Raw genomic sequence first — 13,961 nt, 5'->3', positions numbered from 1 at the left:
GTGTAATTCTACCCAGTAAAATATTACAAGACACATTTTTTTTTCTTGGTATAAAAAGACCATTGATTACTGAAACACAAATATAGACTAAAAGCAAGAATCATAAATAAACCAAGTTAGCCTGTCACAGGAGACTTTTGAATTGCTCAGTACCTAGACACCCATCTCTGAACAGTAATTTATTCTCAGTACAACTTTAAACAAAAATCCCTTACTAAAGGGACTTCCCTGGTGGCACAGTGGTTAAGACTACATGCCCCCAATGCAGGGGGCCTGGGTTTGATCCCTGGTTGGGGAACTAGATCCCACATGCATGCCCCAACTAAGAGTTCGTATGCCACAACTAAGGAGCCCACCTGCTGCAACTAAGACCCAACACAACCAAAAAGATAAATATTTTTTTTAAAAACCCCTTACTAAAGCAAGATTCATTAATGTCGCCTGCTCTTTTTGCCTGATGGAATGGTGAAATTTGAGTGCCTTCAATGATTTTGTTATTCCACTCAAGTGCTGATCCAAAATCATCCTAAAAATTGAAACTTCAGATGAGAAACTTTCAACAGCTGCCTTTTATAGCCAAGGACTCAATACCATTTCAGCTTTCTCTACCTCATGGTCACATTCACTCACTTGTGATGTTTGGGACCCACATACACCTAGGTTCAACTTATTTCCCAGTGCATTCTGAAGGAGAATGTGCTCATTTCCATCAAAACCAGAATTGGATATGATTGCCATATCAGAGTTGGCGCAATTTACCATATCTTTCAGGGCTGTGAGATTTGGTCATAAAACTTCCAATGGCTGGTGTATTTTGCTCTAAAATGTGGCTATTTCTCATATCATTTTATGGTCCAGTTCACAAATAAATAATGTCAAATTATTTAATATAATGAAACCTAAGACCTTCTACTTAGTAACCCATTTTCAAACCATGTACACATTGACTTTGCCAACATACTGCGACATTTCCAAGGCCATGAACAACTGTCACCATGCAGAATCAGAGAATCTGCATCACCTATGTCAAATTCCACAGGCTTATTCCTCTACCCGTTGAGCATGAAAATTTGCAACCAGTCCAAAAGTATGATTCAGCAAATAAAACACCAATGCCGCTCCTGGTGCAGCTTTAGCAAAGGCGACCCAGACTAGAAAAATGTGCACTGCCAGAAATGTTTCTGTTTTTAAGAACCTCCAGCCACAACTGAATGCACCCTTTAAATTGTCTGGCTTTTGTTATTTTAAACCAAGCCCTCCACATTACTTTAATGTGGCGGTTACTTGAAAACATAATTGCTAGGAGTAACCACGGTAGTACACTACTGTCAAAAACAAAACAATCTTGTTTTCCCCACTGCCTGTAGTCAGTGCACCAGCTCCATAATGTATGTTGTATATACAGATCTTTGAAAGGAAAGAAAATCTTTGGGACCATACTAAGATCCCCAACCACGCTCCATCAGCTAAAGAATACCTATTGAAACACAATAGCAAATGCAGCTTTTTTTTTTTCCTGGAAGAACAATGGAACAATTTGCTACTGTTGAATCACACATACACACCCACCCCAAACCAACATAACCACAACTCAAAACTCCATACACGTGCACACACACACACACATACACACACAAAGTGTTTGTGGATTATATTTACGAAACTCTAGTTTTATGAAAAATAAATCTAGTTCTTCTGAACCAGTATCTGTTAACTGAAAGCAGCATGAAACCTGAAAGACACAACTGGCCTACCTCAGGAGGGAGACAGATAAGCAAATGAACCATTGGTTAACAGATTACCCAATCAAGATGAACCAACAAAATGGGTTATCGGCTAACAGATTTACTATCTAAGATGAACCAACCAAGTAATCCATTGGTTAACTAAGTACCCAACCATGATGAACCAACCAAGAGGGCCATTAGTTAACAGATCAACCAAGATGAACCACCCAAGTGGTTCTGTTAATAGAAGAACCAAACATGAGAAATCCACCAAGTGGGTCACTCTTTAACAGAGAAACAAACCAAGTGAAATCTGAGGATGCCACACACAGTTTGATCCAGAAGAGATAAAATAAAACTTCTTATTCAACAGAGAGAAGCTCTTCATGGACCCAAACATACACCATGAAATCTGGAGTGGTGTGACCACCACTTGGGTCACCACACAGGACTGGAATGGATCGCACAGCTGTACTTACGAAGATTATTTATGGGGGTTCTGGTATCCATGTTCTCATAATGCTGGACATGGACCACGATGTTGAGATCTCTCTCCATGTGGTCAGTGTTGCAGTGGCCCTGTGGCCTCATGACATCTGCAAGGGCCCTGAAAGAAGAGAAAATTTAAATCTGTTCATTCAAAACAATCATTGGCACCTACGTGGGCCTATAAACAAAAGACAAGACCCCTTCCTCCATGGAGCTGCCATTCTACTTAGGGGCAGAGGGGAAAAAAAGACATTAGTGAGTAAGTAAGATCACTGCAATTAGAGATTACATAAGGACCTCATGCAGAACAGTTCACATGCCTCTCACAATAGTGATGTAATAGCACTGTTACCTAGTTTATAGAGTTGTTGAGAGGATTAAATGATGAATATATGTAATATGTCTGCACCCCACAAGTTTAGTTCCCCTTTATGACTAACCCTAGATACCAACACTTCACGTACAGCAATGGCCCACTATTCCTAACAATAAGTAACATTTACTGAGTACTTACCATAAGCCAGGCACTATACTAGTCACGTTACATACTTTAATTCAACTAAGCAGCATGTTAACATCTTATGAGGATTATTACTCTTTGTTTGCAGATGAGTAAACAAAGACTCAGAGAGGTGAATTGATTCCATTTACATGACATGTTCAGAATAGGCAAATCCATAGAGACAAAGTAGATTAGTGGTTGCCAGGGGCTGGGGGTGTGGGAGGGGAAATAGGAAGTGACTGCTAGTGAGTGAAGGGTTTCTTTTTAGGATGATGAAAATGTTCTAGAATTAGACAGTGGTGATGGTTGCTCAACTTTCTGAATATACTAAAAACCACTGAATTGTACACTTTTTTTTTTTTAATTTATTCTTTATTCTTTTTTTTTTTTTTTTTTTGGCTGTGTTGGGTCTTCGTTTCTGTGCGAGGGCTTTCTCCAGTTGCGGCGAGCGGTGGCCACTCTTCATCGCGGTGCGCGGGCCTCTCACTGTCGCGGCCTCTCTTGTTGCGGAGCACAGGCTCCAGACGCGCAGGCTCAGTAGTTGTGGCTCACGGGACTAGCTGCTCCGCGGCATGTGGGATCCTCCCAGACCAGGGCTCGAACCCGCGTCCCCTGCACTGGCAGGCAGACTCCCAACCACTGTGCCACCAGGGAAGCCCTGAATTGTACACTTTTTAATATTTTTTAACATTTATTTATTTGGCTGTGCCAGGTTTTAGTTGCGGCACATGGGATCTTCGTTGTGGCATGCGGGATCTAGTTCCCTGACCAGGTATCAAACCCAGGCCCCCTGCATTGGGAGGGCGGAGTCTTAACCACTGGACAACCAGGGAAGTCCCTGGACACTTTTTTTTTTAATCCTAAATATACTGAGATGGAGTGGTCTGGAAAAGCCTTTCTGAGGAGGTGACATCTGAGTCGAGCCCTGAACAGTAGGAGTTGGTCACATAAAGACGATGAAAGAACATTCTGGGCAGAGGGGGCAGCAAGTGCAAAGGTCCTGAGGCAGGAAAGAGTTCAGGTATCTGAGGGACAAGCAAGAAGGCCAATAAAGCTGGATTATGGCAAACAGGGGGGGATAATGTTACAAGGTGTGGATTATCCATTCTCCAAAACAAAAAAATGCCCAAGTTAACTCACCTAATCAGCGGAGGGACTAAGATACAAATCTGAGTGTCTTTGAAATCAGAGTCCAGCCTCCTTCCTACTCTGTGCAGTAAGCAGGGCCTGAAACTCAAAGGGGCTGCAGGGAAGGAATGTTTGAAACATAGAACAGGTGCCTCCCAAACCTAATTTGCCTTTTTTCACTTTTAAACGGGCTCTTTATATGAACTTCAGGAGATCTCTGAACTCCTCTGGAATTGAATGGAAATTTTATTTGTGCGTTTTTCTCGAAGAAGAAGCCATAGATCTCAACAGATTCTCTAAGGAGTCTCTCCAAAATTTCAGAATATTCGGACTTTCAAGAGGACAGCAAAGTAAACATTCAGGATGTCTATCCGTGAACTCGGTCAGCACTGCCATCGGCAGATTCCCTGGGCTTCTTCTGAGTGCCAAAGTCCATGAAATTCACCTAAAAGCCAAGCCATACTTTTTCCAAGGCAGCCCTTCCCAGAGCATGCAGTGAAGACAGGGATTCTTAGAGCCCTCACATCCTGGACAAGGAGTCTTCAAGGTGTGGTCCACTCCCTCAGGGACTGCCTAAAATAATTTGGCATGGGGGAAGGAAACATGAGAACTTCTGTGTATGGTCTTTAGTCATTAAAAATAAGAAATAAATTTAATATGTGAATTGATGCTGGAGCCCTCATTTGGAAGACCCACGTCAGATGGTGAGAACCTGGAGTCTTGGACCAAGGAAGGTGGCGGGCAGTGGCACCATCATTAGGGTGCATCACCTGTATTGCAGTTATGTGCACCCCTAAAGGGGATGTGCAGGCAAAGTATCTAGTTTTACTAGGCTAACCATCACTACATGGACATGGGGCTTAAAAATGTCCCCCATAACAAAACCACAGCTTGGAGATAATACTGATGACACAAGCACAGGAGAATGACAGATTGGACTCACCCCTCCTCTTCAACAGCTTCTCACAAGGTTAAAACAAATGATGGCCTATTCAGATCAAAATGAAGTCAGCCAAAAATAATCAAAGCTCTCATGAAAACTATTCAAACTATGGATTTATTTATGAATGATAAGCTTCATCCTCAACACACATTAGGCTTTGAGAGATGAGCTAATGGTTGCACGAAGTCAGCACCATTGGCAACAAATTGTAAATATTTATTTCACCTTCAGCTCACTTTAATATTTCTGTTCTTATGTATGCTTTATAGTGTATCTAAACAACAAGGTCCTACTGTATAGCACAGGGAACGATATCCAATATCCTGTGATAAGCCATAATGGAAAAGAATATATATATAAAAAACTGAATCACTTTGCTGTACAGCAGAAATTTACACATTGTAAATCAACTATCCTTCAATAAAATTTTAAAAAATAATAAATGCTATAGTGTACATAATCATTTTTGTTGGTATGTGCATATATTGGGGTGTATGCTAAAAAAAATGTTACAATTAGGGATGTGTTTTTAAAAATTAGTGAATTAGTGGAAAGAACCAACTATGTACTACAAGCCAAACAAATGCCCAAGGAATTGGTATTTATGTGTGGCACATACTTTGGGTGCTTCTCAAACTCGAATGTGCATTCAGATTACCTTCGGGGTCTTGTTAAGACGCAGATTCTGATTCAAGATGTCTGAGGCAGGGCCTGAGATTCTGCTCAAGCTCCCAGGTGATGGAGATGCTGCTGGTCCACAGGCCACAATCTGAATAGCAAGATCCTAAAGGTAATGTCATGGTAAATTTCATGTGTCAACTTGACTGAAGAGAACAAAGATTTGGTCAAACATTATTCTGGATGCGTCTGAGAGGGTGTTTTTGGATGAGATTAACATTTAGATTGATAGACTGAGGAAAGCAGATTGCCCTCCATGGGGTGGGCCTCATCCGATCAGTTGAAGGCTGGAATAGAACAAAAGGCTGACCCTCCCCCAAGTAAGAGAGAATTTCCCTGCCTGATGGCCTTCAAACTGGGACGTCAGCTCTTCATGTTTCTACGGTGACCTACAGGCTTTCAGACTCAAACTGGGACCTTGACTCTGCAGATTTTGGACCTCCCAGCTTCAATTATCATGTGTGGCAATTCTGTATAAATCTCTTCATAGACAGATAGATGATAGATAGATAGACGATAGATAGATGGATAGATAGATAGATAGATAGATAGATAGATAGATAGATAGATAGGTCGATCGATCTCCTAGAGGTTGGTTCTGTTTCTCTGGAGAACCCTAACTAACACAGGCACCTTATTGAAGAAACTACACTTTTCCTTGATATCCCTTAACCCAGTTCCAAATTGTTATGTTAAAACATTGCCATTTTTGAGGTTGAAGATGATGGAATATTGGCAATTTCATAAGGTTCAACTTAGTACCACGTCACTTGTATATTGACTTGTACATTACCTGTCTCCTGCCATTTGACCATGAGCTCTGTGCCTGCACTATTCGCTGCATTCTCAGAGCTCTCTGCACAGTGCTGAGTATACCATAGGTACTCAATAAAAACCTATTGAATGAATATATCAATGAGCAAATGAATGACTGACTGAGGAGATACCTTATGTCATATAAACCAGGATGTCAGGAATCAGAACTCCTATGTGCCAGGTACTGTACTAGGACTCAGGTGACAGATGGGGAAGAGACTGAGAGCATCCCTGCACTCCTTACTGTGAAAGATAATGGAAGGAGACAGATAATAAACTAGTAAACCCGTACATTATTAAGTTCATTTTCGACTGTAATGTGAAATGAAGCAAATAACATTAAGTGATGGGCTGGAGGGGGCGAGGAGGGGGGCGTTAGTAAGTAAGCCTGGGGGGTCAGGGACAGCGTCTCAGACAAGGTGACATTGAGCTGAGACTTGAACGCAGACGAGGGGCCAGCCAGAGAATTTGAGGCAAACCAACACAACAACTCCAAAGCAGCAATGAGCGTGGCATATCTGAGGAACAAAAAGAAAAGGCTGCATCCCTTTTCTTTCCCATTACAGAGAGCAAATAAAAGACCCCAGCATTATCGAACAGAGCTCAGAGTTCCAGCGTCTTGCTTCAAAGCCTCCAGGGGTTCCAAGGTCTAAACTATGTCCTGACTTTTAAACACTTGAATGGGATTCCTGAGAATTTCCTCTTTTACCAGAAGCATCATTTATTTTTCAAGGATCTAAGGGCAATGGGCACCAGGTACCTTTCTGGAGTAGTGGTTATACAGGTGTAGACATTTGTCCAAGCTCATCAAACTGTACAGATAATGTGTGTGCATTTTATTGTGTAAATTAGACCCCAATAAAGTGGATTTTTTTAACATCTTTATTGGAGTATAACTGCTTTGCAATGTTGTTAAAGTTGATTTTTCAAATGTAAGGACTCAGTGCCCAAAGAGAAGCAAACATATTCTGCAAAGAAAAATAATTTAGACTTTTCCATGGCCAACAGTATATGCATTCATGGGCTTCTCCAGCCTGGGGAGCTGGTGGAAGCCACAAGATAACCATAGATGTGTAAGAAAAAGGGGAGGTGGAAGGGAAGCCGGAATAAGAGAGAAAAGACAAGGGAAGAAGGGACATATATCACTTGATGCCATTTCTTTGCAAGAGACTCCAGCACTTGTGAAGCATGTTTGAAAAACACACAGGACATTGTGCTACATAATTTGCCACTTGGATTTCGGATTCTGTTTGAAGGTGGGCAAAATAATGACATGTGTTCCCTACTGGCTTCAAGTGTAGAGAGCTTCAAACACGCGTTCCTGCCCCCAAGGTCATTTCTTACCGATGCCTTTGCCAAGGGGCTGGCCCTGCCAGGGGCAGATGCAGAAAACATGCCTCGTCTTGATCTGACAGTGGCTCCGTGAACTGGCCCCAATGTGTGCACTGTTATTTGCAGGGCATCGAGCACCTCTCTGTGATCTGCAAAGATTGAAGTCCTGCATCTCAGTGATCCAAGGCAGTGCAGCCTAGTAGTCGAGGATCCGTGCTACAGCCTCAGACTGTCTGGGTCTGAAGTCCAACTCCTCCACTCACTAGGGGCTTGTGCATCCTCTTGGAAAGCAATCTGTGCCTCTGTGAAAGGCAGACTGTCATAAGGCCGACCTCCTTGGGGTGGGACATGAAATTAAATGAGAATTTACACACAAGCTTATGGCAAAATAGTAAAACCAGCAAGTGTTCTTCAATATCACGCAGGCCAACTCTTTGCAATGCATCTAATGTTGTCATACATGGATCGTCTCTCCTACTCTGAACCTGCCACTCCTTCTGCTAAAATTAAATGCAAGCCCAGAGAGGTTATGAGACTTGGCCAACGTCACACAGCTAAACAGTCATAGCAGAGCAAGGGCTAGACACAGAGTTCCAGACTACAACTTCACCCACTTCGGTAGATAAGGGTTAGAAAATTCCAGTAATAAGGATGATGATAAAGGGTAATAGTCACTGAGCAGTGACCATATGGCAGGCCCTGCACTAAGAGCTTTCTGAGCCCAGTCTCAGTGAATCCTCACACAAGCCTATGATATAGGGACCCTCATCATCCCATTTTGTAGGCAAGAACCTGAGAATCAGAGAAGTGACGTAAATTTCTCAGAATCACACAGCTATTAAGTGGCTGAGCTGGGACTGAATCTGGAGCCATCTGACTTGAGCCCATTTCTGTTAAGATCAGCCTGATGACCTCTCTGGGGACTGCAGGTAACATAACTGAGTGAATGGGGCTGGGGGCGGGGGGGTCGGGGGCTGGAGATTAAACCTGAGAGGGTCCTAAAGGGAACAGTTGCCGTTTGAATATGCAGGTCCAGTATTACCAGACCTATCGATTTCTCAAGAGAAATCAGAAATCTGGATTTCTGTGTGAAATCTCTCAGTTTTTAAATGTTGGCAATTGGTTCTAAGTTGGTTTTAAAACACCATACTTAATAGAGACTAAAGAGATTTCAAAGCCAAAGGCAGTGAGCTTTGCCTGGATCCTGGTTTGAGAAACCAAGCTCTAAAAGACATTTCTGGTACATGACTGCGAAAACAGTAATACAGTTGGCTATTTGATGATGTTATGGGATTTTTGTTCTTTTTCTTGGGTGTGGTACTGGAATTGTGTTATGTGGGAGAATGTCCTTGTTCTTAGGAGATCCACACTGAAGTATTTAAGGATGAAGCATCATGTCTGCAACTTATTTTCAACTGCTTCAGCCAAAAAACAAAGGAAAAAAAGAGAGGAAGGGAGGGAAGGAGAAAAGAAGGAAAAAAGGAAGGGAGGAAAGAAGGAAGAGAGAGAGAGAGATAGCAAACAGGACAAAATACTAATAATAATTGTTCAATCTAAATTGGTACTTCTTGACTGGGAGTGATTTTGCCCCTGGATGACTTCTGGCAACACCTGAGGACGTCTGTAATTGCCGCGAATGAAGCGTGGGGTGGGTGCTACCTGCACCTGGTGGGTAGAGCCCAGGGCTGCTGCAATGCTCAGGACAGCGCCCACAGCAAAGAATTATCCAGCTCCGAATGTCAACAGTGTCAAGGGGAAGAAACCCTGCTCTAGATGAAAGATATACTGGACTTCGTGTTTATTCTTCTTTCAAGTTTTTTATATGTTTAAAATGTTTCACAATAACAAATTGAGGAAAACTTAAAAATAAGAATACAAAAATAGAAATACCTTGCAGACCAAACAAAACACATCTGCATGGTTTGGTACCCATAGCTGGCCACCATTTGCAGTCACTTCTTCCAATAAATTGTGCTTGAATGTGGCAGCTGTTACAGCTGCTGAATGAGCATCTGTACAGTTCTCCCAACATCACAGGCAAGGCCCATGCACGCTCCTGGAACTGCTGTCTTTCCCCTTTTTCAGTCCTAATCAGCCCAAAAGGAAGCAGGCGATGTGCCCAGGACTCTGAGCCTGGAAACTGACATCCTCAAACACAAGCACACTGGTCACCAGGAGCAGTCAGGGTGTGACGTGGGAGCAGCACGTGCTGTTAAGTCTTTGAGGAGAAGATACTTTCAGATGAGGTAAGAACAAACTCCGCATCCCAGTGACCCTAGCCGCTGCAGACAAAGTAAATGAAGAGGCTGCAGCCAGCAGGTTAATTTCACCTAGAAGCCACCCTATAGTGTCTCTGATGCCGAGCTTGGTGTGCTGGCCCCACCCAAGCATCCCATGGCCCGTGCAGGCAAAAGTGGATGAGGCCACTGCTACGGCTGGGACTTGACATGATTCACTGCATCAGCAGAGCAGGAGGCGTTTGGTGAGAACTTGGGGCGGCCCCCAGCACCACAGAAATACACATAAAGGCTACACACACGGGGAAAACCGGCAATAGAATGTAAATAAATAAGAGTCACACTGGATGAATTCATCCATCCTCAATCCTGTAAAACATTCCCAAATCAAGACCAGTGTTTCTCCAAGTGTGGACCACTTTACGTGAGCCATTCAGGGAGGTGGTGAAATGCAGATTTCTGAGGCCCAGACGGATGGATTTAGAATCTCTCTGGATCGAACTCAAGACTGTGCATTTTAGGAAGCTCCCCAAATTCTGACGCTCACTCAAACTGAAAACATCTGCCCCCGACACAGCTGAAACCAGGGGACTAAGGATTGCACAATTTTCTGTGTGACCTTGAGCAAGCCACCAACCTCAGCTATGATTTGCTCCTATGTAAGTGGGAATTAAATTAGCACCTGTCTCGTCGCTGTGCAAACTAAACGAGAGAATGTTTACACACACACACACACACACACACACACACACACACACACCCCTAGTATAGTGCCTGGCACCCAGAACTGTGCTCAGCAAATGTTACTTCCTTTTCCCGGGCAGTGATTGGCTGAACACTGTAAAGCCTGGAGAGATATACATAAGCATGGATGCTCAGGCCCCACCCTAGAGGTTCTGATTTGAACCATCTAGGGTGGGGCTCCCGGCAAGAGGACTTTTTTAAAAGCATGCCAGGTGACCCTATACATCAGCCGAGGTTGAAAACCATACTTTAGGAGTTGCAAGTAAAAATCAACCATCCTTTCTCTTCAGGAGTACATACTTTCACTCCATTCTGGAATTCCCAAAATGTATGCAAGGAGAGCCTGTGTTAAGGCTCTGTTACCCCAGCACTGGGCACCCCTAGATTTCACCTCCAAGCAGACCTTTTCCAATACCTGCAGAGGAATGTGGCTGCAGCCTGCTGGGCTGAAGTAAACAGAGCTGCAAGGGGGCAGGACCAGGAAGTTGAGTCCCTGCTGGCCTGAAGCTACTAGCATCTTTCTCCCACAGATGCCCAAAGGTTAGCTCCCCTCTCCACCTTCTCACCTCCCTCTTCACGCCTCTCCACCCCCATCCCAGCCAAACAAGGAGGAGGACTCCCGTAAGCGCCGGTTTGCAAGGCAAAGGCTCCAAGGAGATTTCAGCAGAGGAATTAAACCGAAATCTGCAAGGCAGCCTACCTATCCCTGGGTGAATCTCCCTACCAAGGCAACAGTCGCTGCCGCAGCCCTGCTTCCGTGTCTCACTCTCACCTTAATACAGACCCTTGGCGAGGACAGTGGGGGAAGTAAAACCACCCGGCCCATGCGGTTGGCGATCGGGCACCTCGGGGTTACGGGGAGGTGGGCGGGGCCTGCTCTTGACTCTTTTTAGTAGGTCAGGCTTTCTTGAATGCCCTAAGAGCTTACTTCTGTGCCTCCAGACCTCAACATCCATCCACACCTCCCTGCTGACCCAAACCGAGAGGGACTTCCTCACCTCTTCCCCCAAATTCTTCCCGTCTGGAAAAAAAAAAAAAATCATCGGATAATCTGAGTATAAATAGAAAATAATTACTAGTGAGGTGGTGATGTTCCTTCGCCTATTTTTGGTGGGTCTCTTTGTTGAGATTTTTTAGGCAGGCACACGGAGCGCGTGCAGACACACGCGGGCACACAGGCACCCGGAGGTGCGGGGTGTGTATGTGTGTGTTGGGTGGGGCGTGGGGGGAACACATGGCGACTCTGTTAACCATATTCGGAAAAAGAATAAACCTTGCGCCCCAGTCATCCAGCTGTTCGCAGGCCACCCGGCGCTCTTCAACCCCGCCCGCCCGGACCTCACACCAACCCCAGGCCTCTCCCCGGCCGGGGGCTGCGTCCTCGCGTCTGCGTGTTCCGCCTCAAAGTTACTGCGTTGTGCGAATCGATTTAGATACTTAAAAAAAAAAAGCAAAAGGCAAATAGCTCCATTAATCCCAAATGCCTACTCCCATCTGCTGAGACTTGCTCGTGCTGGGACTTGCATAATGAATAAGGCAAAAGGGGAAGTTGACGAATCAGGGTGTCCGGGGGGGGTGAAGGCGCGCGGGGAGGGGGCTCCGGTCCTTGGAGGCCAAGCCGGCCCGGGCAAGGGGGAGGCAGCGCGCAGCTGAGGTCGCTGCCCCAGGCAGGGAGAGATGGCGACTGGAGAGGGGGACGAGGGGGTTAAGGGGAGGGGTGGCGAGGTCCCAATTCCATGGACCTGGCAGCTCGGAGAAAGCGAGGCGGCCGCTCCAAGCACAGCTTTTGTTCTCGCCCTCCCCGCACTCTCCACCTCCCTCGCCACATTTTTGCGAGTCGTACGAGTTGCAGGCGGCACACACTCCTTGCCTCCCTCCCTCCCTCCCGCACACACGCGCGCGCGCGAGCTCACACACGCCCCCCTTCCCTTTCGGGCTCGCCGGCCCCTGTTTACCTAGAGGCTAGTATCTGGAATCCGAAGGCTGGACCCCCTCCCCAAAACCCAAGACTTCGGAACCACGGGTTCCCAGGCTGTGTGTCTCAAGTCCGCTGCAAGCCTCGGCGGGAGGGGGCGGCAAGCGGGCGGGGGAGGGGGGAAGACACCCCTAACCCCCCACACACGCTCATGTCCGCACCTGTGCTGAGCGCAGCGTCCCCTCTCTGCGCTCCCAGCCCAAGTTGGCTGCCCGGGTGACATACCCCCGCGGAGAAGCCGGGGTCGGGGGGAGCGCCATTGCCTCCAGTAAGGTGGAGAGGGGAGAGTAGGGAGAGCGGCGCCCGGAGGGGAGGGTGAGGGGGGGAAGGCAGCCCACCTGGACATGTGCTCCCTTTGGGGCCGGTGCGCTTTCTCCAGCCCCAGCTTGGTGAAGATGCCCACGAGCACCATGACGGCCACCACCCCGCAGATGATGTAAACGATCAGGTTGGTCTTGTCCTTGGTGGGGTCGTGCAGGGGGTCGTCCTTGCGCGCTGGGGGCTTGCCGGTGTTGAGCCAGAGTGGAGTGTCGTAGTTGGTGCAGGTGCTCTGGTTCAGTCGCCGCTTCTTAAACGTGCAGCAGAACCGGAAGCCACAAGTCCCGCAGCAGAAGATGAAGTCGCCCGAGCTGCAGTTGAACGGCGGGTCCCACTGGCCCATGACATCGAAGTAGCCCCGGCAGAAGTCCGGCGTGGGCGCCCGGGTCGGGGGTGCGTCCGAGACCCCCACGCCCTCGCCGACCTCTCCGGAGGCGGCCCCCGAGCGGTTGCCCCCCGCCAGCACCACCACGCCGCCCAGCTGCGCCAGCTGCCCGTGCCCCGCTCGCTCCTGCGCCCGGCACACGCGGGCGCACAGCTCGGTGAGGAAGCAGCCGAGGAGCAGCCGGAGGACGCGGCGCATCGTGTTTCCCAGCCCGGGCTCGGCCGCTCGGCCGCCGCTGGAGCCGCTGCAGCCGCCTCTCGAGGCGCGGCCGAAGCTGCCTAGGCTGCTGCCGGGGGCTGCGAGCCGCCGCGGGCCGCACATGCAGGGAGCGGCGCGGGGCGCTCGGTGGTCGGCGGCCACTGCGCTCGGCTCAGCCCGCGTTCGCCTCCAGCGCGCAGCGCGCCGAGGGGCCGGCCGGGGAGGAGCGCGCCGGCCGGGCGGGGGGAGGAGGAGCGGGGGCAACCGCGGGGTGCAGGTCCGGCTGGCCACAGGAGGAGGCGGGGTCCGGAGAGCAAGGGCGAGTCGGTCTGTCCGCGCCTCCCCTCGGCCGGCGGCTCTGGACTAGCCGCCCCGCGCCCGCTCGCAGGATCCCTCTCACCTCTCCAGCTGGCCAAGTGCGCCGGAGAGAGCGAAGCAACACTTGTGGAATGAAGGGAGGGCAGGAGGGAAGGGGGAGGGGGAGGAGGG

General features: G+C 47.6%; 1 protein-coding gene across 1 annotated transcript in view; it reads right to left on the bottom strand.

Moving 5' to 3' along the window:
• SHISA9 (shisa family member 9) overlaps positions 1 to 13,595 on the bottom strand; it is a 292,897-nt gene extending 279,302 nt beyond the window's left edge. The window contains exons 1-2 of the mRNA XM_068524829.1: positions 12,910 to 13,595; positions 2,207 to 2,334 (exon numbers count right to left, since the gene is read on the bottom strand). Coding sequence (XP_068380930.1) covers positions 2,207 to 2,334; positions 12,910 to 13,595 — 814 coding nt within the window. The remainder of the gene's footprint in view (positions 1 to 2,206; positions 2,335 to 12,909) is intronic.
• Between the last annotated feature and the right edge of the window lie 366 nt (positions 13,596 to 13,961).

Source organism: Eschrichtius robustus, chromosome 16 (genome assembly GCF_028021215.1).
Source record: "Eschrichtius robustus isolate mEscRob2 chromosome 16, mEscRob2.pri, whole genome shotgun sequence".
Taxonomy (NCBI): Eukaryota; Metazoa; Chordata; class Mammalia; order Artiodactyla; family Eschrichtiidae; genus Eschrichtius; species Eschrichtius robustus.
The sequence above is the reverse complement of the archived record's forward strand: the minus strand, read 5'-3'. Positions and strand labels throughout refer to the sequence as shown.